Source organism: Scomber scombrus, chromosome 24, assembly GCF_963691925.1.
Source record: "Scomber scombrus chromosome 24, fScoSco1.1, whole genome shotgun sequence".
NCBI lineage: Eukaryota > Metazoa > Chordata > Actinopteri > Scombriformes > Scombridae > Scomber > Scomber scombrus.
Window position 1 is genome coordinate 168,667 of NC_084993.1, and position 27,546 is coordinate 196,212.

General features: G+C 41.4%; 1 protein-coding gene and 1 pseudogene across 1 annotated transcript; both read right to left on the reverse strand.

Annotated features, from left to right (window-relative positions):
• Positions 1-378: 378 nt before the first annotated feature.
• Positions 379-27,546, reverse strand: part of LOC133976639 (uncharacterized) — an 86,181-nt pseudogene continuing 59,013 nt past the window's right edge.
• On the reverse strand, positions 22,487-24,211 carry LOC133976529 (frizzled-7-like). The gene has a single exon (XM_062414749.1). The coding sequence runs from the start codon at positions 24,146-24,148 to the stop codon at positions 22,487-22,489; it is 1,662 nt and encodes a 553-aa protein (XP_062270733.1). The 5' UTR covers positions 24,149-24,211.

Genomic DNA, 27,546 nt, shown 5'->3' on the forward strand with positions numbered 1-27,546 from the left:
ATCTTCAGCAGTGTGTCTGATTTTAAAAATGCCTCCTGCCAGTGTCAGGATGGAACCAACAACTTTCACACTTTAAAGTTATTGTCTAACACAGCGAGCTACACAACACAGCAGAGTTTCCATCAGAGCTTCTCAATCCTCAGCAGTGTGGCTGACTTAATGCTCAGAGAATGACGAGAATTGAACCCACAACTTCAAAACCTTCAACCAGCAGCCAAACAGCTTGAGCTATTGGATCACTGCTGAACTCATAACAGTTATAACACACTATACATGCTGCATAGCTATTTTAAAATATACTTTATTTAATGAATATATAAACACAATCACAATATAAATATTTTATAACAAATATTTTGCACCATTTATAGATATGGAGTTTACAAATGCAGGATTAATTTCACATGTACTGGTAAGGTTTTAAATGTGTAATAAGTATCCTATACTCAAACCAAACTGTTCACTGAAATGTAACAAACTACATTCACTCCATCATCAGACTTGGGTACAATTTTAAAAAGGTACTTCTGTAGTTACTACTTATAAAGTAGAATGAATATCGGGGTCTTCTGCTTTACTACATTTCAGAGAAAAGACTGAACTTCTTGCAGCACTACTTTTATTTTGCAGCTGCAGTTACCTCTCAGATTTATCTGGTGAGCCTTACCCCCAAGGCTCAACTGTGCAAATACAGTTAGTTAAATTGACATGAATAGTTCATTCCATAGATATGATGATATGAAGATATGAGTTCTGCCTCTACCTCTGAGAAAGTTTCAAATGTGTGAAAACTGGACCAACATGGTAAATAACATTTACTCAGACTGTTTGCAGACTGGCTGAACATTTTTTTAAATAAATTAAAAACTGTAAACTTTGACTAAGTAAGTAGTATGTAGTTTATATACTATATAGAGTTGATATGAAGTGTCGATTTAGGACAGAATGACAGTCTACAGTTGGCACAAAAAAGCTGAGGAGTTTAACTTTACACCGTACCCAAACCCAGCATACAGAGGTTCAGTGAATGTGGTGTTGAAGGTGTGGAGGTGGATCAGTGAGTCAGAGGAGACTCTGTAGAAGGACAGGGTGCCAGCAGGACAGTCCACATACACTGCTACTCTGTTAGAGACAGAGGAGGAGGAGATGAGGGTCCCACTGTTGTTGTGCCAGGCATTGTATCCCCCATCAGTGCAGCTCAGACACCAGGACTGATCATTCCCTCCAAACTTGGAGCCATCGCTGTCCCCAGTCCGTCTGATTCCTCTGTAGCTCACTGCGATATAAACCTTTCCTTCCCACTCCACCTCCCAGTAACAGCGACCAGTCAGACCTTCGCCACACAGCACCTGAGGCCAATAGTTGAACCTCTCCAGGTGGTCAGGATACAGGTGCTCCTTTCTCAGATCAGTCACCTTTTTGTTGTTTTCAGACAGCTTGAGGAATTTGTGGTTTGTGTTTGGGTCCAGTGTGAGTCCACAGAAATCTGATTAAGAGAACGACATAAAATCAGAGACGGATTTGATTATCAAATAAGTTTTGTACTTGAATATTAATCAATTATAACATTAACATTTCATTATTGTTAGGGACCATAAGGAGAAAAATATCAGTCAAAAGGCCAAAAGTCAACATCATGGTGGTACTAGAGGAATAGTCACAGGATTTCCAAAGCTATTCATATTATTAAAGGTCTGTTCAAAATGTTGTGGCAGTCAATCTAAACGTTGAAATATTTCTATTTGCAAACACTGCATACATTTACTTTATAGGTTTTGTTTTCATGAATCTAACCAGAAACCCACTCACACTTCCTCAGTCCTGGTTCCAACCACTGGACTCCACCAGGTTCCTCTCTGAAAGACATGATATAACAAAGTCAGAAAAGCATGTTCTCTTCAATCTGTTAAATAATGATACCTCACTACCACTGATACTGTCTGTCCATACCTGAGAGTGTCCAGTCTCCAGTGTGGATCCTTCAGTCCAGCAGACAGCAGCTTCTCTCCTGAGTCTCCTGGATGATTGAAGCTCAGGTCCAGCTCTCTCAGATGGGAGGGGTTGGAGCGCAGAGCTGAGGCCAGAGAAGCACAGCCTTCCTCTGTGATCAGACATCCAGACAGGCTGCAGACACACAAGGGAAAGTCTGAGTATATTAATGCTGTTAGCGCAGGTAAGTGATGTAGAATCTTGTACAGATTCTGCAAAGTACTTGTTTCAAAATATGGACTGCAGATTTTTCATTTTATTTTTCATATAAAAATCAGGATCTTCTTTAGTATGTGTTGACCAGGCTGATAAATTCTGACTTGAGAATTGACTGATTGCAAAATTAATAAAAGAGTATTTCCCTAATTGTAAATTTTACTAAAAATTACTTTTATTGATATGTCTTGGTAACAAAAACTTAAGGATTCCCTTAAAGCACACCACACAGTATCAATACAGTTAAGCTTGAAATAAAGAATGAAATGTAAGTTTTAGCCAAATATAAAAGATATCCATATAGAATTCTAACACAGACCCAAAGTGTTCAGGTACCAAATACATTTATGAATCATGGTAGGTTTGATCATGAAGTGTGTTATGGCCATCCATGACAAACAGAGAAGCCCAATAACAAAGCATCACTCAAGTTCAGATCAGGCAGGATGTTCCTCCATCACTGACGGATTTCACTTGGAGGAGCTGGACGAGAGATAAGCCTGCTGCCACATTCCCCCGGCCCTTGATACCGTGGTTGGTATTCAACTCCAAAATTCTCTATTGTATCAATCCAACCCAGTAGTGCTTGAAATTAATATGTTAAAAATAGATATAAAAGCATATCATAAGCATCTGTTTTACCCATTGGTACAACAGATAAAACACAATTCCACATTTTTTTTGCAAGTGGTTCCAAAACCAGCAAAAACATTAAAAGAAAGCTGGATGGAGGACAAAGGGAAAGGACTTGGGTTGTCAAGAATGTTTCTGAATGCTTAAGCATACACCACTATTAAATACAATCAAACACCTTCTTGGTTTTTTTAGTAAGTTAATAACATTGTAAAAACATTTTCTCAATTGTAGACTGAAAACAGTTCAAAACAACACAGGGTAAATAAAAGTGATCTGACCTGAGAGTTTTCAGTTCACAGTGTGGACTCTCCAGTCCAGCAGAAAGCTGTTTCACTCCTGAATCCTGCAGGTTGTTGTTACTCAGGTCCAGATCTCTCAGACTAGAGGACTGGGAGCTGAGAACTGAGGACAGAGCTGCACAGCTTCTCTCTGAGAGGTTACAGCCACTCAGTCTGTAGAGGACATTATTAGTAGAAACAGTCTTTTTAATCACAATCAGTAATGGCACATTCAAATGACTCTGAAATTGACTACATTCTCTGAACACCTACAGAGCTTTGTTGGAGGCTTTGACCACTGGCAGCAGCCTCAGAAGAGCCTCCTCTGAAGCAGAGTATTTCTTCAGGTCAAACACATCCAGATCTTTTTCTGATGACAGTAAGATGAAGACCAGAGCTGACCACTGAGCAGGAGACAGTTTATCTGTGGAGAGACTTCCTGATCTCAGGTACTGTTGGATCTCCTCCACTAGAGAACGATCATTCAGTTCATTCAGACAGTGGAACAGATTGATGCTTCTCTCTGCAGACACATTCTCACTGATCTTCTTCTTGATGTACTCGACTGTCTCCTGATTGGTCTGTGAGCTACTTCCTGTCTGAGTCAGCAGACCTCGTAGAAGAGTCTGATTGGTCTGAAGTGAAAGACCCAGGAGGAAGCGGAGGAACAAGTCCAGGTGTCCATTTGGACTCTTTAAGGCCTCGTCCACAGCACTCTGGTAGAGATGTGTCTCTGCAGATTCTTGTTTAGTTTCAGACCACCTGGATGTTGTTTGTTCTTCTTCCAGCAGATTGACTCCAGACTTGATGAATGTCAGATGGACATGAAGAGCAGCCAGAAACTCTTGAACACTCAGATGGACGAAGCAGAACACCTTGTCCTGGTACAGCCCTCTCTCCTCTTTAAAGACCTGTGTGAACACTCCTGAGCACACTGAGGCTGCTCTGATATCGATGCCACACTCTGTCAGGTCTGATTCATAGAAGATCAGGTTGCCTTTCTGCAGCTGCTCAAAAGCCAGTTTTCCCAGAGACTCAATCATCTTCCTGTTCTCTGGACTCCAGTGTGGATCTGTCTCAGCTCCTCCATCAAACTTGATGTTCTTCAGTTTGGTCTGAACCACCAGGAAGTGGATGTACATCTCAGTCAGGGTCTTGGGCAGCTTTCCTCCCTCTCTGCTTTTCAACACATCCTCCAGAACTGTAGCAGTGATCCAGCAGAAGACTGGGATGTGGCACATGATGTGGAGGCTTCGTGATGTCTTGATGTGGGAGATGATGGTTCTGGCCTGCTCCTCATCTCTGAATCTCTTCCTGAAGTACTCCTCCTTCTGTGGGTCAGTAAACCCTCTGACCTCTGTCACCATGTCGACACACTCAGGAGGGATCTGATTGGCTGCTGCAGGTCGTGTGGTTATCCAGAGGCGAGCAGAGGGAAGCAGTTTCCCCCTGATGAGGTTTGTCAGCAGCACATCCACTGAGGTGGACTCTGTAACATCAGTCAGGATCTCATTGTTGTGGAAGTCCAGAGGAAGTCGACACTCATCCAGACCGTCAAAGATGAACACAACCTGGAATTCTTCAAACCTGCAGATTCCTGCTTCTTTGGTTTCAGTAAAGAAGTGATGAACAAGTTCCACCAAGCTGTACTTTTTCTCTTTCAGCACATTCAGCTCTCTGAAAGTGAATGGAAATGTGAAGTGTATGTCCTGGTTGGCTTTGTCTTCAGCCCAGTCCAGAGTGAACTTCTGTGTTAAGACTGTTTTCCCAATGCCAGCCACTCCCTTTGTCATCACTGTTCTGATTGGTTCATCTCTTCCAGATGAGTCTTTAAAGATGTCTTCTTGTCTGATTGTTGTTTCTGGTGTATCTGGTTTCCTGGATGCTGTTTCAATCTGTCTGACCTCATGTTCATCATTGACCTCTGCAGTCCCTCCCTCTGTGATGTAGAGCGGTGTGTAGATCTGATTCAGAAGGGTTGGGTTTCCTGCTTTAGCGATCCCCTCAAACAGATACTCGAACTTCTTCTGCAGGTTAGTCTTGAGGTTAAGCTTGCACATAGCAGGAGATTCTGAAAGAACAAAAATAGTATGTTAAATTTGAAGGAAATGATCTCAAAAGTGATGCTTCCTTCTGCACACTAGAACATTGACGTCTACTCTCGGGTCACTCTGCGGATTTGAAGATAGATTGCGTATAAATACTGAAAGCTTCCACCCTCTGTGTCCCAGTGGTTCAATGCGGTAGAACACTGAGATGTTTTAATGTTATTAGTTGAATCCACATTGGAGACTCAAGGGAATCCCGGTAAGTTACAGGTTATATTCAATTCCCACCCCTGGATACCTTATATATAAGTATGTTTTAAAAGTCTTATCAATTGAATCCAGTGATGTCTCGAAATTAGTTGTATCTAAAAGTATATTATCAGCATATTATTTTAAATATCTGTGTTACAGTTGTATAGGTTCCCAAATATCCAGTAAATATTCCCAAATTGAGCATAAAATCAAAGGTTTATGAACGGTGAACAGAGGTTATATTTCTTAAAGCTTTGATATGACTTCACAATTCTATTTTCATCCACAAAGTCAAAAAGATTCCAACAAAGAAGCTAAAACCTTTGCCTTGTGGAATCCACCTCTTGTTGTTGTTAATGTTTGCAGACTTGTGGAGACAGGTGAAGGGGGGTTTATAGTGTAGTTTAGTGTCTAGGGGTATTGTTATATAATACGTTTTTTTTTAAATAAACCCTATTTAAATATTGCTTATAATTGGTTTCATGACTGATGTAAAACAGAGGGACTTTCCAAACACCAAAATCTCAGCTGTGGACCAACTTAAAACTCCTGTGTATTGACAAATGTTTAAAGAGTTAGCAATTTAAAATCCTCTTACTGCTCTGCAGACGCTCAGCCAGCTCCTCCTGCTTCATTCTCCTCAGGAAGTGCAGTGTGATCTTCAGAAATGCCTCTCTGCTCTTCCTCCTCTGTTCTTCTTCCTCACCGCCCAACACCTCCTCATCCTCCCTCTGACTCTCTAAGCATTCTGGGTAATCTGGACTCAGAAGCTTCTGCATCTTCTTCAGCTCGTTCTTCACAAAAGTGACGATGTTCTCCTCCAGCAGCTGGAACAGAATAATATATGAATGACACAATCAAACTAACATCATGAAGCAAACATCAGATCCATGTTGGACACACTGACAATCCACTGGTCTACAAAGTGCAGCATGGAGATGATTGTGAACACAATAGATGTAAAAGTAGTTGTTGTACATGTACAGACCATAAATGTAGAGTCCAGGTGTGTTTGATGCTGCTGGGCAGACTGACCACTGGGAACCTCTGAGCTCTCCTGGTCCACTCTGTGGAGGAATCATGAAGAATGAGCTCACATTATGTCTGTCCACACAGAGACAAACACAAGCTAAAGGTCCATCAAGTGATATTTGGATGTGAACAGAGAATCAGATGAGTCCCTGTAGTGGTAAAGCTTTACTAGTCCTGCTGATCCCACTGAGAATCAACAGCTCAGAGTCACTTTGGTTTAGTCCCAACAGGTCTCACCAATTCAATAAGAGTCTGATGAAAACACATCTTTTTTTTTTTGTTATCAGCTTGAAATCTTTACCTGCTATCATCAGAGTGGCGTCCATCTTTGAAGATCAAAGGATGATTCTTAGACTGATCGCTCTTCATAGACACACAGCTGGGTTCAGGTTGGTCCAGCTTCCTCCTGATAGAAACACAAGATACATTCTGCTCAGCACCCAGAACACACTGACACTAAATCTGTCAGTGATTTAATATTTAATACACCTACTGTACACAACACAGTAGAATCCAGCTAGTTTATATGAATTCACTGTTAAACTTAAACCTGATTAACTGTATGAGTAGAGCTTCATTGATTGAAAAGACACAATAATAATAACTATAATAAACTTCTCTTTTATATGCTTCCACTGTACTAATAAATGTACACCTATGTACCAATAACCAATGTTTTTGTTTTGGGGTTTTTAAGCACATTTTTTTAATGTATGTGCACTTTACAATTTTAGTGATGTAGTCCAACAGTATTTCTCATTTACACATCTAGTCTCACTTCTGGTCTTAACTTTAACACATTGTGTAAATGTACATTAACAGTCTTTATTTTATGACTGCAAACTGTTCGTCAACATTTTCAGTATTTATTTTACATTTTACACACAAACTAAAATAAAGTATTCTGTATATAGAGTAAATAAAACAGCTGACCTCAGTTCAGAAGAGGAGGAACCATCTTTAAACAGAAGAGGTTCGGCCTTCGACTGATTGCTCTTTAAGGACCAACAGCTGGGTTCTGGTTCCTCTTGGTTCCTGGGAGGCAAAAACAAATCCACCTTTTCAACGATGCAAACATATTTATTATGGTAATTCTGAATAGCCAAATGTGTTCTGAAAAATACAATATATGGCAGCCTGAGTGTGATTATTGGGTTTTAAGGGTTGAAACTTGTTAACATCTCACCTTAGTTCAGGACAGCAGAGCCCGATGCTCAACATAAGAGGTTCAGCTTTCGAATGGTTGCTTTTAAAGGAGACACAGCTGGGTTCAGGTTCAGGTTCAGGTTCAGGTTCAGGTTCAGGACAGTCTGGTCTCTGGCAGCTTCTGGAAGACAGAGACAACCAGCAGGGAGACAAATTCACTTTTTAGCTTTGGGACACAGAAACTGCTGAACAGACTTTTAACAGAACCAGACAGGAAGTTGACTTACATTGTGTTTAAAGAAAGTTGTCTCTGGTATACATCCGGTGGGCCCATGATGGCCCCTCATCATCCCTGTTAGTGAAATAACAAACATGCAGAGCTCTGAAAAATCACCACTACAAGAAATACACATCTTTATTTCAGTAAAAGTTCAAAGTACCAGTAAGAATCCTACCAGAGTAAAAGTACTGCAGTATTATAGTGATGTAGTATGCAGTATTACAGTAAAGTACTGCAGTATTATAGTGATGTAGTATGCAGTATTACAGTAAAAGTACTGCAGTATTATAGTGATGTAGTATGCAGTATTACAGTAAAGTACTGCAGTATTATAGTGATGTAGTATGCAGTATTACAGTAAAAGTACTGCAGTATTATAGTGATGTAGTATGCAGTATTACAGTAAAAGTACTGCAGTATTATGAGTGATGTAGTATGCAGTATTACAGTAAAAGTACTGCAGTATTATAGTGATGTAGTATGCAGTATTACAGTAAAGTACTGCAGTATTATGAGTGATGTAGTATGCAGTATTACAGTAAAGTACTGCAGTATTATGAGTGATGTAGTATGCAGTATTACAGTAAAAGTACTGCAGTATTATGAGTGATGTAGTATGCAGTATTACAGTAAAAGTACTGCAGTATTATAGTGATGTAGTATGCAGTATTATAGTGATGTAGTATGCAGTATTACAGTAAAAGTACTGCAGTATTATGAGTGATGTAGTATGCAGTATTACAGTAAAGTACTGCAGTATTATGAGTGATGTAGTATGCAGTATTACAGTAAAAGTACTGCAGTATTATAGTGATGTAGTATGCAGTATTACAGTAAAGTACTGCAGTATTATGCAGTATTACAGTAAAGTGATAAATATTCTGAGTGAAACTGTGTTTATGTTTTCTATGTTCATGCAGAGGAAGCATGACGTCATACAGCAGAGTTTCATCATCCTGGAAATCACACAGAGGAAATGTTTGGTTCCTTTTTTAGTTTTTACATCCTGAGTCAGAGCAGGTCATGTGGGTTCACCGCCCACCTGTCCAGGAAACATCCAATCATCTGCTTTAACACACACCACGTGTCTGAGGCTCGTCACACAGACAGGATTAACTCAGTCACGCCTCGCTTTATCACTTATCCTGATTTGTGCTGCTCAGAGCTGAACAGCCACACCTGTGATTACAGCCATGACTCAGAATAACGTGACACACAAACATTATTCTCACTGTTGCTACTGTAAATAAACAGATGTGACATAACAAGTAGAAAACACTGAACCAGAGAAAAGACGCTCATATTAGTTTCTATTATAAATAAAGTGAGAATCTCTGGATCCATTTTAAACAAGCAGGATCGGAACCAGAGCCAGAACACGTGATCAGGAAGTCTTTATTGCTCCTTTATCTCTCATCCATAACCACATATAAACCTGTGAAATCAGCAGCTTTATGTTTCTCTGTGATGCGTTCAGGAACAGCATCATCGGACAGTCATTGTAACTTTATAACTCGGTTGAATTGTAGAGATGATTATTGGTGCTTTCATGATGTATTTACACAATGAGACATTTGATTCATAATCATAATCATCAATGGTGGATATAACAACAACAATCTGATACGTTCATAAAGTTACATCTCATCTATAATTCAGACTTAAAAATCAGCAGGAGACCCTTCAGCCATGTCTCCATATGAATAGAACTACACACACACACACACACACACACACACACACACACACACACACACACACACACACACACACACACACACACACACACACAGAGGAGCAGATTGTTCTCACTGTCTCTGCTGTAAATAAACACATGTGACATAATAACAGATAATAACAGATGATGAATGAAAGTAGAAAGCTGTCGGTAACTTTACCGTGAACCGGAGAACAGACGCTGCGTGACGTTGAGCCGACAGACTGACACTAAACGACCAGGAAGTAACCGGAGATCACGTTTCTGCTGTCTCTAGGAAACACATGTAACCATAAAATCAGCTGTTCAAACTTTATTTAATGGCTGCATTTTTAACATTTATTTAAAACATTATTCAGCCTGTTAACATCAACACGGATTAATAATAATAAGATAGTAACTATTAAATATGTCTAAAATGCTCTGAACCAGGTTCCTGTTTTAATCAATACTGTCCATATTACTGCTGTTAACCACACTGATACCAACAGTCATGTGATCAATACAAACATTGATACTTCATATTGATCTGGATGTGATTAGTCTGTTAATGTGACTCACAGAGAACCTGTGATGATCACTGCCCCCCAGTGGTCACTGTCAGTAACTACAACCCTGACTAATACTGATATTCACACTGACATTATGACACATTTACTGCATTATTTTACCACATGTTCATCAGTCTGATCATGACACACACATGTTATTAAAGTGCTATAAATGCTGATGTTAATACTGATATTGATCTTTCTACTCCTACTGAGACTCAGGATCAAACCATCAGAAATGCTTTGCCGTTAGTTTGTGTGATGAGTACAGACTTATCACAGAGACATTAAAACAACTCACATTAAAATATGAGTGGTGTTGTATTTACTGTCCAGTTTGAATTTGATCTCACACTGAACAGCCACTAACTTGTAGTTATAGAGTCATATTATAAGTTACAATCATTCTGGTGGCACAGTACTGTATATCTGGACTATAAGCAAAGTGATGAGGGACTCTGAGGTGAGTCAGCTGATAAACATGTGTGGAAATGTCAGATTTGAACTGAATTTGACAGATTCTCCTGCTATTTACAGATAAACACAAGTCTTAGGCCACACCTCACTTTTAATGTCCAATACTCTGCAAGTAGTATCTCATGTATACTGCTAATTTCAATTGTGTGCAATATATAATATACATTTATTTCACTTTAATGTGTGTAATAAGAATATCTCCCCTGGTATATTACCACTCAATACCAATATATTGTTTTTCGTACTTGTCAATTATTGCAGACGTACTTCCTCCATGTCCACCAGGTATTCCGGATGTTTTTGTTCTAGTTAAGTTTCACTTTGTCAGAGTGTTGAGGTCGATTTCTACATCCAGACATCCAGCTGAAGGTAATTAAACCATTTAAAACGTTTTACTTCTAGCTGGTGTTAGTTCATTCACAGTAGAATCTGTTAAACTGTTTATTAATCTGACCTCCAGTTAACTGTTAATCCAGGACAACGCAGAAACTAACGTCATTAAAATATGTTACGGTTTAACTGGTGACCGTGTTAACTGGTGACTTCCCTAAAAAAGCCTTTGTAGTTTAATCCTTTTTATATACATACATCTGTGTTTTAATACCTAACCATTAAGTAAGTTCCGTTGTGTTCAGAAGACTCATTCATCTCTCGTAACGCAGCTTGTAATGTGGGAAAGTCACCAGTTAACACGGTCACCAGTTAGACCGAAACACCGGACAGCCGCTGGAGATCAGCTGTGAGTGTGTGTGTCTACAGCTGAATATAGACTGTTTCTATTGATACTACAGGACTGATGTGGAGCCAGCAGGGGGGTGAGGGGCTTCACTTCTTTTATTCAATAAATACTGTAGTATTCACAAAGACAGCACTCATCTTATTGATGACAACATGAACTAGTGTCGCTTCTTGATGGAATCGTGTCATCAAATGTGTTGAAGCTCTTTATTGAGACTCACTCATTTAGTTTGAAACTCTTTATGAGTTTTTTGGAAGGATCCATCTGCTTTTATAACTTATAGTACATTCACTACAGTACTTTTACTTCCTTTCCTGTTACTTCATACATCACGTAGGAAGTAACAGTAGGTACGAGGCTCCATAAAAAAAAAGAAAAAAGAAAAAAAAAGGTACAGGGCTCCGTACGTAGGCTATTACAGGTTCTAGAGAAGGTGCGCTCGATTTGCTTACCCAGCTGTCCAGGAATGATATTAATATTATTAATTGGTATTTCGTGCGCACGTTATACCTATTTCGTGGCCACGAATTAGTATTTTGTGCGCACGTTATAGCTATATTGTGGCCACAATTAAAACATTTTGTTTTACCATGACACCAGAGGGGCTCCGTAGAAAATGACTCAAATGCAGCAACAACATTTTTTTCTGTAAAAATATTCAATTAATGAATCAGCTGGAAGAATATGAGTATAACAGCCTTTATAGTCTCTGTAGTCGCTCTCAGTCCTTCTGCCTGTCAGTGAATGTAAATCCTCCTCCATGCATCATGTGTGCTGCTCTTCACTTCACTGCAGCTTCATGACGCCATCTAGTGGACTGATAGTAGAAGTACAGCAGCTGATGGCAGCTTTCTCTGCCTCACACTGCTGTCTGGCTGCATTCACACTGATATATAACAGAGAATAACAGCCAATCACAGGAGGAGCAGCTGATATTTAGGATGTAAAGGATGATCTGTGTTTCCTCTCCAGATGAAGGTAGAAAGTGTGTGTGACTGATGTGGATGTGACTTCAGCAGCATGGATCAGAGTGAGGACAGAGAGGAGGGAGTCCCTCCCTCTAAAAGCTCTCTGTGTGGGGAACATGACAGCCAGACCAAAGCTCAGAGGTGAGATGATGATCTCTAACTGTCCATCACTGTTCTCCACCATCATTATTCACACTCAAAGCTCTGTGTGTGTTGTGTAGAAGAACAAGGAGTCAGCACAGACCAGACTCTGCCGGACCTGGACCTGAACCTGGACCTGAACCTGGACCTGAACCTGGACCTGAACCTGAACCTGAACCCAGCTGTGTGTCTTTAAAGAGCGACCAGTCAAATGATCACATCGTTGATTTTAAAGGACAGCATCCTGCTGCAGCAAGGTAAACTTTCACTAAAACTTTGACTACATTTTAAATGTTTTTACTGAAGGTTTTTTATCAAACATCTCTTTTCAACATTATATTTTTAACATGTTTATATTCTCATATCTGAAGAGTTGAAAAAACATAAGAGAGAAAGTGTAAGGAATGAATGTGTTTGTCTGTTCTAACCTAAGCTGTTAACTTCCTAAAATAGTAACTGGCTGTTTTTTTCCAATGCCAAGAGTTAGCATATCATCAGCCAACTATGTCATTATTATTTTAATGGCAGGGGACAACTATTTATTCAATTAAAATGTGCTATATCAGGATATATATCGTTATCTGGCTATGAAGTGACCTATATCGGGATATCACATTTTGGTCATAGCGCCAAGCCTTAACACAGAACAGAACTTCTTGTGTGAGGTCGGTGTGGGGTGCTGGTTCATAATTGGTTCCTTGGGTTCACAAAGGCCAATGTTAGGCCAAAAGTTACTGGTAGAAACCAATTATAGCTTTAAAGAGAGAGAAAGAACAATGATGACAGAAATATATGGGATGTTGAGAACCTGGGTGACGTTTATACATCCATCCATTTCTATTCTTCAGAGATCCTGAGATGTTCCAGGCCACATGGAATAAGTAATGTCTCCGGTGTGTTCTTGGTCTGCTCCCCATTAGGGCGACACCTCTAAACTCCTTCAGGATCCACCTCCTCTCCTTATTTCTAAGGATAAGCCCACCCTGTAGAAAAAAATCATTTTGTCAGCTTGTATGCATGATGATAACCTCACATGACAGATGGTTTGTTACACAGAACAATGGGAAAAGTCGTCGTGGTTACGGGTGGACACTTTCCAAAAATACATGACAGGATGAACCATCTGTCTATCACTGTCTTACCTTGCAAAGCACCTGGTTTCCTCATAGGAACCCGATTGGCCTGACTAGGGGGATTCTTGCTTAAAAAAAATCAGATTGTGGCTGCTGATTCACAGTGTGATCAACAGTATAAGCAACACTTAAATCTGATCCAGTGTCCTTGTGTACAGTTGTGCTTCATGGACATTTAGCTTGTGACAGCTCAACATCCGGACCTGGACACTTTTATCCAGAGTAACGTCCAAATGAGGTACAATCCAAGACAGTAGATCAAACAGAAGCCTTAGACAATAAGAACCAAACACTCATTTACCAACAGCTGAGATTTAAGGAGTTCATGTCTCTGAGTGTCAGCTTCACCCCTCCAGGTTCTGCACACTGCACTGAATACAGCTCTACTCATACAGTTAATCATGTTTAAGTTTAACAGTGAATTTATATAAAAATACCTGGATTCTACTGTGTTGTGTACAGTAGGTGTATTAAATATTAAATCACTGATAGATTTAGTGTCAGTGTGTTCTGGGTGCTGAGCAGAGTGTATCTTGTGTTTCTATCAGGAGGAAGCTGGACCAACCTGAACCCAGCTGTCTGTCTATGAATAGCAATCAATCTAAGGATCATCCTTTGATCTTCAAATCACTTCACTGCAGCTTCATGACGCCATCTAGTGGACTGATAGTAGAAGTACAGCAGCTGATGGCAGCTTGCTCTGCCTCACACTGCTGTCTGACTGCATTCACACTGATATATAACAGCATTTATGTTGTGTTTCTATCAGGAGGAAGCTGGACCAACCTGAACCCAGCTGTGTGTCTATGAAGACCAGCAAGTCGATAGAGCCACCATTAGGCTTCAATAATCAACATTCTTCACAGACAGAGTAAGTGAGGATCAGGGAACTGGTTGTACTGGGAGCTGCCCAGTGTTTGTCTCTGTGTGGACAGACATAATGTGAGCTCATTCTTCATGATTCCTCCACAGAGTGGACCAGGAGAGCTCAGAGGTTTCCAGTGGTCAGTCTGCCCAGCAGCATCAAACACACCTGGACTCCATATTTATGGTCTCTACATTGTGTTCACAATCATCTCCATGCTGCACTTTGTAGACCAGTGGATTGTCAGTGTGTCCAACATGGATCTGATGTTTGCTTCATGATGTTAGTTTGATTGTGTCATTCATATATCTTTCTGTTCCAGCTGCTGGAGGAGACCATCGTCACTTTTGTGAAGAACGAGCTGAAGAAGATGCAGAAGCTTCTGAGTCCAGATGACCCAGAATGCTTAGAGAGCCAGAGGGAGGATGAGGAGGTGTTGGGCGGTGAGGAAGAAGAACAGAGGAGGAAGAGCAGAGAGGCATTTCTGAAGATCACACTGCACTTCCTGAGGAGAATGAAGCAGGAGGAGCTGGCTGAGCGTCTGCAGAGCAGTAAGAGGATTTCTATAAAGATTTAACATGATGGATAAATGAGACATTTACTGATGTCTTAAGAGATGGAGGAAATATATGGTCATATACTGTATGTATTCTTCAAATTTGCATATTTTCTTCTATCAATTAAGTAATTATTGATCCCATTTCTTGTGTGGTCTTTCAGAAACCATTCCAGTTGGTCGTAAACTCAAGACTAACCTGCAGAAGAAGTTCCAGTGTGTGTTTGAGGGGATCGCTAAAGCAGGAAACCCAACCCTTCTGAATGACATCTACACACCGCTCTACATCACAGAGGGAGGGACTGCAGAGGTCAATGATGAACATGAGATCAGACAGATTGAAACAGCATCCTGGAAACCAGACAGACCAGAAACAACAATCAGACAAGAAGACATCTTTAAAGCCCCACCTGGAAGAGATGAACCAATCAGAACAGTGATGACAAAGGGAGTGGCTGGCATTGGGAAAACAGTCTTAACACAGAAGTTCACTCTGGACTGGGCTGAAGACAAAGCCAACCAGGACATACACTTCACATTTCCATTCACTTTCAGAGAGCTGAATGTGCTGAAAGAGAAAAAGTACAGCTTGGTGGAACTTGTTCATCACTTCTTTACTGAAACCAAAGAAGCAGGAATCTGCAGGTTTGAAGAGTTCCAGGTTGTGTTCATCTTTGACGGTCTGGATGAGTGTCGACTTCCTCTGGACTTCCACAACACTGAGATCCTGACTGATGTTACAGAGTCCACCTCAGTGGATGTGCTGCTGACAAACCTCATCAGGGGGAAACTGCTTCCCTCTGCTCGCCTCTGGATAACCACACGACCCGCAGCAGCCAATCAGATCCCTCCTGAGTGTGTCGGCATGGTGACAGAGGTCAGAGGGTTCACTGACCCACAGAAGGAGGAGTACTTCAGGAAGAGATTCAGAGATGAGGAGCAGGCCAGCACCATCATCTCTCACATCAAGACATCACGAAGCCTCCACATCATGTGCCACATCCCAGTCTTCTGCTGGATCACTGCTACAGTTCTGGAGGATGTGTTGAAAAGCAGAGAGGGAGGAGAGCTGCCCAAGACCCTGACTGAGATGTACATCCACTTCCTGGTGGTTCAGTCCAAACTGAAGAACGTCAAGTATGATGGAGGAACTGAGACAGATCCACACTGGAGTCCAGAGAACAGGAAGATGATTGAGTCTCTGGGAAAACTGGCTTTTGAGCAGCTGCAGAAAGGCAACCTGATCTTCTATGAATCAGACCTGACAGAGTGTGGCATCGATATCAGAGCAGCCTCAGTGTACTCAGGAGTGTTCACACAGGTGTTTAAAGAGGAGAGAGGGCTGTACCAGGACAAGGTGTTCTGCTTCGTCCATCTGAGTGTTCAGGAGTTTCTGGCTGCTCTTCATGTCCATCTGACATTCATCAAGTCTGGAGTCAATCTGCTGGAAGAAGAACAAACAACATCCTGGTGGTCTGAAACTAAACAAGAATCTGCAGAGACACGTTTCTACCAGAGTGCTGTGGACGAGGCCTTAAAGAGTCCAAATGGACACCTGGACTTGTTCCTCCGCTTCCTCCTGGGTCTTTCACTGCAAACCAATCAGACTCTCCTACGAGGTCTGCTGACACAGACAGGAAGTAGCTCAAAGACCAATCAGAAAACAGTCGAGTACATCAAGAAGAAGATCAGTGGGAATCTGTCTGCAGAGAGAAGCATCAATCTGTTCCACTGTCTGAATGAACTGAAGGATCGTTCTCTAGTGGAGGAGATCCAACAGTACCTGAGATCAGGAAGTCTCTCCACAGTTAAACTGTCTCCTGCTCAGTGGTCAGCTCTGGGCTTCATCTTACTGTCATCAAAGAAAGATCTGGACGTGTTTGACCTGAAGAAATACTCTGCTTCAGAGGAGGCTCTTCTGAGGCTGCTGCCAGTGGTCAAAGCCTCCAACAAAGCTCTGTAAGTACACAGATAGTTGCATTTATTCATCATTATTTAACTATGGTACTGTATTTTTAATGGGACAGAAAAATAAATAACTTGTTACTAAGGTTATGTATTCTGTTTCTGATTCTGCTTATTGATTTCCAAATTGGTAAATTAAAAAAAACAAATAGGTACAATGTTTAGAAAATGATCTTCATTCTTTTAGGCATTTGATTTGACTTTTATTGTTTCAAATAAATAAGTAAAGTCAAAGTCTGTTTAGCTGAACTTTCTTCTTTTGTTCAGTTGCCGTCAGTGTATAGGCCAGCTGATGCTTTCAGTGTTCCATGTCCACATGCAAGCTGTCCATGGACATGTTTCCATTCATCCTTTTTCTGTGGTCTGGCTGAGTACAACTCGAGAGAGAGACTCAGCAGCCAAACATTTCTCCATTCTCTGTTTAGAAGTCGCTGAGATTGTCACTAGAATGAGAATCGATGGTCCACTGTAAAGTTTAGTCCACCTAAAGTGAGCCTGGTCAGGTTATGCTGACTCATTGATAACATGACCCCTGCATTTGGAACTGATTCTAATTTGGAGCTATTTCTCAATGCCCAACCCTACTTCTTGCTTTTTTACCTCTCCAGGCTGAGTGGCTGTAACCTCTCAGAGAGAAGCTGTGTAGCTCTGTCCTCAGTTCTCAGCTCCCAGTCCTCTAGTCTGAGAGATCTGGACCTGAGTAACAACAACCTGCAGAATTCAGGAGTGAAGCAGCTTTCTGCTGGACTGGAGAGTCCACACTGTACACTGGAAACCCTCAGGTCAGGATTATCATCAAATTAACATTTAGGGCGTTTTCACACTAACAGCAATTATTGTGTTTTAATCTAACCGTAGTTCGTTTGGCCCCTTGTTTCGGTTCGTCTGCGTCGGTCAGAATACAACAATCACATTCAGGTCCGCACCAAATTAACCGGTCTTGATCTGCACCAACTGCTGGATTCTGGTACGGTTCCGGTGGTAAGAAAGCAACCTGAAAGAAATAGGTCCAAAACAATCCTGTTGTAATTAATTATGGGTATGGGGGCACTGAATTGCGGCATTGCTTTTACTCCCTACATTTGAACACAAATATCTGGACTTTCTACTTGGGGCTTGTTACTTGTTTCAACCTCTGTGACCTATGACGAGTAGTCAGCTCAACTATTACTTTTTTTGGTTTGTAACAATTTATTGCCTGCTGCTGACCAAACAATTGAACTATTGGTCTGAAAACGCCCTTAAAATCTGAACGATATTAGAGGAAAAACATTAAACCTGTGAAGGATTGTCTCTGCTAGTATGATTTGTCAAACCAGTTTCTGCTAAACTCAGATTTTTATTGTTTTCTTTTGTTTTTGTTGGTGAATTATTTAATACCACAGATAAGTGAACAGATTGCTGCTAAATGTGTCTTAAAAACATTGCACCTTCACAGCCAGGTATTCACAGGCTAAAGAGCAGACTAGTCTGTCTGGTGGAGACTTTGATGAACCTCTGTGAGTCACATTTTATATCAGGAGGCTCCTTGATTTTGTGGAGTTAAAAAACACTTGAACATAAACTTCTTGGTTAGTTAGTTAGTTAGTTGGTTAGTTAGTTAGTTAGTTAGTTAGTTAGTTAGTTAGTTAGTTAGTTAGTTAGTTAGTTAGTTAGTTAGTTAGTTAGTTAGTTAGTTAGTTAGTTAGTTAGTTAGTTAGTTAGTTAGTTAGTGCTAACTAAACTTCAACAGCAGATACTTAATTGTACTCATTGAATACAGTACTACAGCAGTACTCTCACACTGTGTGACATGTGTGTTGTTTTGTGTGTTTGCAGCCTGTCAGGATGTCTGATCACAGAGGAAGGCTGTGCTTCTCTGGCCTCAGCTCTGAACTCCAACCCCTCCCATCTGAGAGAGCTGGACCTGAGCTACAATCATCCAGGAGACTCAGGAGAGAAGATCCTGTCTGCTGGACTGGAGGATCCACACTGGAGACTGGACACTCTCAGGTATGGACAGACAATGTGTGATAGAGGAGGAAGAGCTGGAAACATTTTCTCTGTCAGAGCTGATCACAGATCTCAACTGAATCTTTGACTTTTTCTTCTTTCTAACTGAAGTTTCCTGTAAATGTTGAAAGTTAAACCTGATTAGATTCAATCAGGGTTTCAGAAGGATTGGGATAGTGGATTCAGATTGGATCAAAGTGTATGAAAGCCCAACCCCACATTAGAACAGAATAATAAAACAGTAGACTAGAGCCATGTAACGTCCATGTTAGCATGCTGAAAGAGAATGTGCTGCTCTGACCCCCCTCGTCCTTTCAGCCTGCAGCCTGCTGGAGTCCGATGGTTGACACCAGGTCTGAGGAAGTGTAAGTGTGCTTCATTTCATTCATCAAACTGTGATATCATTCATTCACATCCTACTGAAGATGAAGATGATGTCATCATCAATAACTGCAGCTGTATTGTGTCTCGTTCTCTCCATCAGATGCCTGTGAACTGGAACTGGATCCAAACACAACAAACACAAAACTCAAACTGTCTGATAACAACAGGAAGATGATATATGTGAAGGAGGATCAGTCATATCCTGATCATCCAGACAGATTTGATGCCTTTCCTCAGATACTGTGTACAGATGATCTGACTGGTCGCTGTTACTGGGAGGTTGAGTGGGAAGGAAGGGTTCATATATCAGTGAGTTACAGAAGAATCAGAAGGAAAGGAAACAGTAATGACTGCAGATGTGGAAGGAATGATCAGTCCTGGAGTCTGAACTGTTCTGATGAGGGTTACTCTATCTGGCATGATAACAGTGGAAAAGTCATCCCCTCTTCCTCCTCCTCCTCTGTCTCTAACAGAGTAGCAGTGTATGTGGACTGTCCTGCTGGCACTCTGTCCTTCTACAGAGTCTCCTCTGACTCACTGATCCACCTCCTAACCTTCAACACCACATTCACTCAGCCTCTGTGTGCTGGGTTTGGGTTTAGGACAGGCTTGTCTGGTTTGTTTGGTTCCTGGTTGTCTCTGTGCTCTCTGGAGGGCTGGGAAGCCTAACTTTCAACATGTTGTTTAGTACCAACCTGATTTCTCACTGGTTGTAGTGTCTAAAGCCAACATGGTTTCCACATGACTGATATCCAAAAGCTAAACTGAATATGCGACAACAGAATAACTGAACAAAAGCGTAACGCCAACAGAACAAAAATGCGCTGCTGTCCACAGGGAGCGAGACCGACCAAGTGAGAGAGACAGGGCTTTTCTCACCACCCCACAGGACACTGGCCAGGTGTACTGAGTTGCATCTAATCAGAGCCCCGTGCTCCAATCAGCTCAGGATCTGAGGAGAGAGACAAAGAGAGAGAGAGAGACACCAGAGTGCCCAGCACAGGCCCCATAAGACATCCAAAGGGGCTGTGACAACATACGCTCTATTCATACACATATAGTACATACCAGAATGTAATATCTGTATCAACAGAACTATGCTTGAAATTAAATTAAATGTCCCTTTTAAAGTGAATGTATTTACATTGATATTGATCCTGGTATTGAGGGCAGGGGGGGCAGGGGGAATAGGAAGGGGGCAGAGTTTCAGAGAGGTGGAATTAAGAGGCACCGGAAAAGAAACCATGGATGGCTTTTGCAAATAAAAACAAACAGATATACAAAAAAAAGCTAGTTTCCTGTTTGACCTCCCCTCCCTGGTGCTCCTCCTTCCACTTTCCCTCCTAGCTCCAAGTATCAATGTTTGTATTGATCACATGATATTGGTATCAGTGTGATGAACAGAAATCATTAGTACCATTCTAATAAGAATATTTAAATATTTTTATCAGTTAAAAACCCTTCATGTAATCTGTTCATCTAGTTGCAGTTCATCTTTTCACCACCAGATGGCACCAACGCTCCATCAATGAATAGCAATACTCACGACTTAATGCAGTAACTGTACTGATCATGAACTATTCTTTGAAGTATATGAAGATGATAATACTTGTGTACTTTGTGTTGTATTCTTTTGATTTTGAAAACAGGGGTGTTACTTTTCACAGAGTACTTTCACATACATATTTTAGGGTTTTGACTTTGAAGAAAAGTTAGAAATGAAAAACTAAACTTTCCAGTTGAACTCTTGTGTGCTTCTGAGCTGCAGGAGATTGAATTTGGAGGTTAAGCATCTTTGGTTTCAGTGAGAGTTTCAACAACATTTCCTCGAGTGGGGACAAAAGAAGGAGGGCTGAGAAAAAGAAAAAGAGCAGTCAGAAGAAAGACAGAAGAAAAGATCCGATTTCAGCCGTCAGGAACAAACACTCCTCTCTATAAACCACAGTGGTAATCTGCCAGGTTTAACATGTGAATCACTGTTTTACTGCTAAACTTCTCTAAACCTAAAAAACATGTCTCCTCCAATCAGATCACAGCAGCAGCTTTGAAAAACTTCTGTGTTTTATTCTGTAAAACTGTACAAGTACAAACTGTGTAACATCAAAAAAAGACAAGGAGAAAAATGTGTAAAAGATGAATTCAAGTTCTCATAAATACATAAAGTCGTTCTCAGAATATATTTACAAAACAGCTCTAAAAGACAATAAGTGTGATCAGTCTTTGTCATCAATAAAAGATTGAATTTCAGTGATTCTTTAATTTACGGATCCATAACTTCCCAAATCATTTGATGCCTGAATAATTAATCATTATTTGTAGCAGTAACTGCAGGAACACACAATGTCATTTAAACCCAAATTAACTTTCATTTCATCAATAATTTGTTGTTGGAAATGACTCATTTAATTTATCAGGTGAAACAATTCTGCAAATATTTTCATAATCAATTAATAGTTTAAAGTCTTTTTTTAGGAAAAAGTGCTGAAACATTCACTGGTTTTATATTGTTAAATGTGAATATTTGATGTTTTTAGTCTTTTATGATCAAAATTGAATTTCTGGGTGTTTAGAACAAAACAAGTCATTTCAAAACGTTACGTAGTTACAAGAAACAAATGAGTTACTGGAGAAACCCTTTTTACTAATTGTATGTTTTATATGACCATGTTGGCCTGCTCTCCTTTTTAAAGAGATCATCCATCTGGTTAAATGAAAATAAAATTGTACTTTGTTTTTTTTCTGCATCATCAACACCAAACCATTGTAACTTCTTGAGAGGTTACAGAACCATAAAGTTAAGTTTTACCTGAATTTCTCAGAGGCTCATAATGTTTCACTTAATGTACAACTATGAACAAAAAAAGAGCAATGTGTGGACATTTCAGACAGACATGACTGTGACGGCAGTTTGAAGACATAAAAATAGTCTTTATAACGGCACACGTTAAGTGTTCATGTTCTCTGAGAGAGTTTGAAAAGAGGCTTCAGATTTCCATCCGTCCCCTCAGAGAACAAAAGGTTCAGTCAGAGGTTCACTGAACCACAAAGTACTGTCTGTTTTTATTTCCAAGAGTCAAACTTCCTCAACATGTTAGAGTAAATTCATGAGGCTGAACTCTCTCTACACCGTCGTTTCTCCCTGGTTGTTGTTGCTCAGTCTTTTATAAAACCTGCACCATGACTGCAGTGTCTTCTCTGACCAGATCCAGAAGCCAGACGTGATGCCAACAATCATGGTCATTAGGTACTTGATCATGAGCACTGTGAAGTCTGGCGTCATCGGTGCAAAGTTTCCTGCCGGGCATGGCACGGCGAAGCGTTTGCACGTCTGCATGTGCCATGTTCGCTCCCACTGAGGCCGGAAGGCCTGCTCATAGAAATAACAAGCAATGACGATGGTGGCGGGCACCGTGTACAGAACGCTGAACACACCGATCCGCACCATCAGCTTCTCCAGCTTCTCAGTCTTGGTGCCGTCTTGCTTCATGACAGTGCGGATGCGGAAGAGTGACACAAAGCCCGCCAGCAGGAAGGAAGTGCCAATGAAGAGGTAGACAAACAGCGGCGCCAGGACGAAGCCCCGCAGGGCATCCACATTGTAGATTCCCACATAACACACACCGGTCAGCAGGTCGCCGTCCACCTGCCCCATGGCTAGGATGGTGATGGTCTTCACTGCTGGCACCGCCCACGCTGCCAAGTGGAAATACTGAGAGTTAGCCTCGATGGCCTCATGACCCCACTTCATCCCTGCTGACAGGAACCAGGTGAGTGACAGGATGACCCACCAGATGGAGCTCGCCATGCCGAAGAAGTACAGGATCATGAACAGGATAGTGCAACCTTCTTTCTTGGTGCCCTGAGCCACCGTCTTGTATCCATCATCCTTGAACTTATCGATACACACGACTTTATCCTGCAGCAGGAAGCCGGCGGCATACGCCACCGCCACCATGAAATAGCAGCCAGACAGGAAGATGATGGGTCTCTCTGGGTACCGGAACCTTCGCATGTCCACCAGGTAGGTGAGGACTGTGAAGAGGGTGCTCACACTGCACAGGATGGACCAGGTCCCAACCCAGAGCCGACCAAACTTTAATTCCTCCTCACGGAAATACATCAGTCCACTGGGCTTGGAGACCTCACAGGGGGCGCCGCAGTCCTTCACCCCCAGGAAGTGGTAATTGAGGTAGGTGGGCACCTGGAGCTGCAGGGGGCAGGAGAAAGGATGGTTGTGCCGAAAGTGCGGTGGCAAAGTCACAAGCTGGGGAAGGTTCGGGGTTGGGTCTGAGGCGGGGCCATCTGTGTCGGTTGTGTTCTGACCCACGCAGATCTCTCCGGCGCCATGGATGGGGAAGTTCTCACAGCGAAGCCTCTCTGGCCACTGGAACCCAAATTTATTCATCAGCGCCTCACAGCCCTGTCGAGCCCGCTCACACAGAGACCTGCAGGGTGGGATGGCCTGCTCCAGAACTGTGCAGACTGGTGCGTACATGGAGCACAGGAAGAACTTCAGGTCCATGGAGCACTGGACTTTGACCAGTGGGTAAAACTGGTGCACCTCCAGCCCGGCATCCTCCTGGTTGGTGTGGCCCAGGAGGTTGGGCATGATGGTCTGGTTGTAGGCGATGTCAGTGCAGAGGGGGATAGAGATGGGTTGGCAGAAGCCGTGCTCTGGGATGGAAATCCCCTTCTCATACTGACTGTAGCACCCCTGGAAGAGCAGCGCAGCAGTCAGAGCACAGACCCAAACCCACTGCCAGGTTCTCCCCACCGCCATCATGGATCATGCAACCCCCAGAGGCAGGAAAAAAGTAGTTTCCACAAACTAGCAGAGGCTTTCCAACTGTTCACTGAAGCCAAAGAAAATAAATGAAGGAGGTAAGTCCTGCTGCTTGAGGTTCTTTACTGCTGCATTCCTTTAGTCATATTCAACAACTACACAACTAAATGGATTTCAGGATTTGTTCATAGTCCAGTTCTTTCTAAATCCAAGCTGGTGAGTTCAGTCCTCTCTGTTTCATGTATAAACACTTTAAAAAGCTTCAGATCCAAACTCAGAGTCTCTGAACTGAATCTGTGGCTCGTAATTAGACCAGATTTACCCAAAGTCATTTCTTCTCGTCCAGCTGTGAAGAAAATCCGTAAAGAAACAAACTCAGATGATCTTTTCTCTGAATGAAAGCGTCCAGAAAGTTTTCTTTGTTGGTAAGAAGCTTGTTTTAGTCCGACATGTTTCCTGTGTGAAGCTCTGCAGGACTGAGCACAGGAATCAGTCCGGGCCGGTTTCCAGGAGCCCCCCGCCGGTCACCGCCTCTCTCACGGGGCGCCTTGAAACTCGCCTCCGCTGCCCGCTCCCGTCCAATCAGAGGCTTTGTTTCCTCGCCCTTCTCGCCGCTGATTGGTCGCAGGAGGTGAGGGGGCGGGGCGTGGAGCCACAGAGACAGAGCTGCGGTCTGAAAAGTGACCTGACACAAGAAAATCTGTAATATTCCTGCAAAGATTCATGATGTCTGTGTTCCTGACCGCTTTAAACACCTCACTGTACAACTTATACTGTTAACTACCCTTCAGGCTCAGTATAAATACCACAAAGTATCCTACAAATACTCATTACAGTTCAAAACTAAGGTGTGTTGGTAGATATGTAGTTATATGAAGTCGAGTTTTAACATTTTATAATTTAATGAATAATATCCTAGAGAATTATATTGTTGTATTTCATTCACTCAGAATACAATAAAGCAGTTAATTAAAAGAATAAAAGAAGTTACAGGTCAGAGATTCATTCTTAAACATATTTCAGTTGTTTTTGTGTCTTTTAAAAATCAAACTGTTTACAAAAGAAAACGAAGTCTGATTTTTTTCTCCTCAGTGTTTCAATCAATAAACTTTACAACTGTTACAACGAGCTGCAAACTGTCACATTTATAGTTTATTGATACACAAATGATGAACAATCAATAATAAACTGTCACTTTAACACAAACACATTAAAACAAGATTTACATGAACAGCATCAAACTTTAACACGTGATTTCTTTACATCATTAAAACCCGACAGGCTTCAACTGCGCGTCCTCGTGCATCTATTCAGCTGCTTTTTCTGCTGCAGCCGACTAACACACACACACACACACACACACACACACACACACACACACACACGCACACACACACACACACACACACACACACACACACACACACACACACGCACACACACACACACACACACACACACACACACACACACACACACACACACACACACGCACACACACACACACACACACACACACACGCACGCACGCACGCACGCACGCACACACACACACGGCAACAGCTGAGGAGTTTCAGCTCCATTCCGGCGGACATGTTGCCTCCACATACCTCCGCAGTGACTCGGCTGGCCTACATTCTGCTCACTCTGCTATAAATACGAGCATCATGGAGTCCGTCTGTCCGTCTGTCCGTCTGTCCGGAGCTCAGAGGTCACAGATGATGGACAGGAGACAGAGTATCTGCAGCTCTGGAGACATTCCTCCGTCTGTCTGCATGCTTTGCTTCATGTGTGAAGAAGTTTAACACATTGAACAGATCTGAGAGACTTCAGTGAATCTGTCGTTAAAGCAGCAGAAGAAGAAGTTTAGTGAAATGAAGATTCATCAATAACAAAAATATGAAAAGAAAAAAACTTCATCCATGAAAACTTTGATGAAAAAATCTTGACCTTTTTACGCCTGATGAAATTAAGGGCTGACCCGTAACCATGGCAACAGACGAAGTGACACAAACCTGACTTTATTTTGTTTTCCATACATATTTTATTGATTAGGAAACATTACAAAGAGACAATAGATCAATACAAACACACAGTCGTTTATATATAACAACATAGCAGCCAGCGGAGGTTGGTACATAACTTCTTTCTTATTATTTGAATGAATAGTTTTTATAATTTGTTTGGTTTCCTTTTTAAATGCAATAAATGAAGGCTTTGTGTTAGCGTTATGAATGTGGTATTTTCCTAAAATAATTAATAAATTAATAATATAGAATTATTTTTTGGTTTTTTAATCGTTGCTATGGATACGTACGCTTAATTTTATATTCTGACAAAGTTTTCACGCCAATAGGAGCACAGGTGAAGCGTAAACGTGGCGATGCAAAAGGAGAGAGATGTCGGTGTCGCTATGGCAACCACGCAGGATCAGAATCACACGCACACCGTTAATCAACTTTTAACTTCTTCTGCTTTAAAGCTACATTACACTTTTTTTTCAGAATTAGCTTTTTATGGTAAAGTTTTGACTATATATATATTTTACATTTCTAAATATTAAAACAAAGAAATGTAAAGCTTGAAGGAAAAATGCTGTCCATAAATAAATCAATAAATAAATCAATCAATCAAAGGATAAACATTTAAAGACATTAAAGAGTCCCCTGCTCGTGTTCCTTCGGCGGGATCAGAGACGTTCTGGTCTGTACGACGTCTCACTCTGACAGAATATCTGCGTCATTTATTCCCCAGACCAGTTTTCCATCGTTCCTGAGAGCTGAGAGAAGAAGAAGAAGAAGAAGAAGAAGAAGTGAAGCTGGTGTAAACAGACTGAGGCGCTAACACAAACACCAGCAACACCAGCGAGCCTTTAAAGGACAGAGAAATAAAAGCCTGGTGATGTCACCGCCTCGCTCCCTCCTTCCCTCCATCCCTCCATCCCTCCATCCTCCATCCCTCCTTCCCTCCTTCCCTCCTTCCCTCCATCCCTCCATCCCTCCATCCTCCTCTCTGTGTTTACATCTATACATTCAGCTGGTTCTGGTCTCTGCAGCACAGATGAAGAACAGTTTAAAATACTGTTAACATGTTTTTAATGAAACACTCTGCTGCTGTACTTTAACATAAAGACACTTTCTAGTGTTGAATAAAACAGTAGAAGTTAAATGAAAGTCTTTACTTTCACTGTAAACATACATAAGTAGTGTTTGAACGTTGTCATGGTAACGCTCACTTTAACAAGTTATACTGTTTGATTCACTAATCATGTAAATATTTATAATATTAATAATTCATCTGAGAACTTTATATTCCATCATCAAACCTTTAGACCAGAATGTGACCTTCTTCCTCTTCCTCCTCTTCTTCCTCCTCCTCCTCCTCTTCCTCCTCTTCCT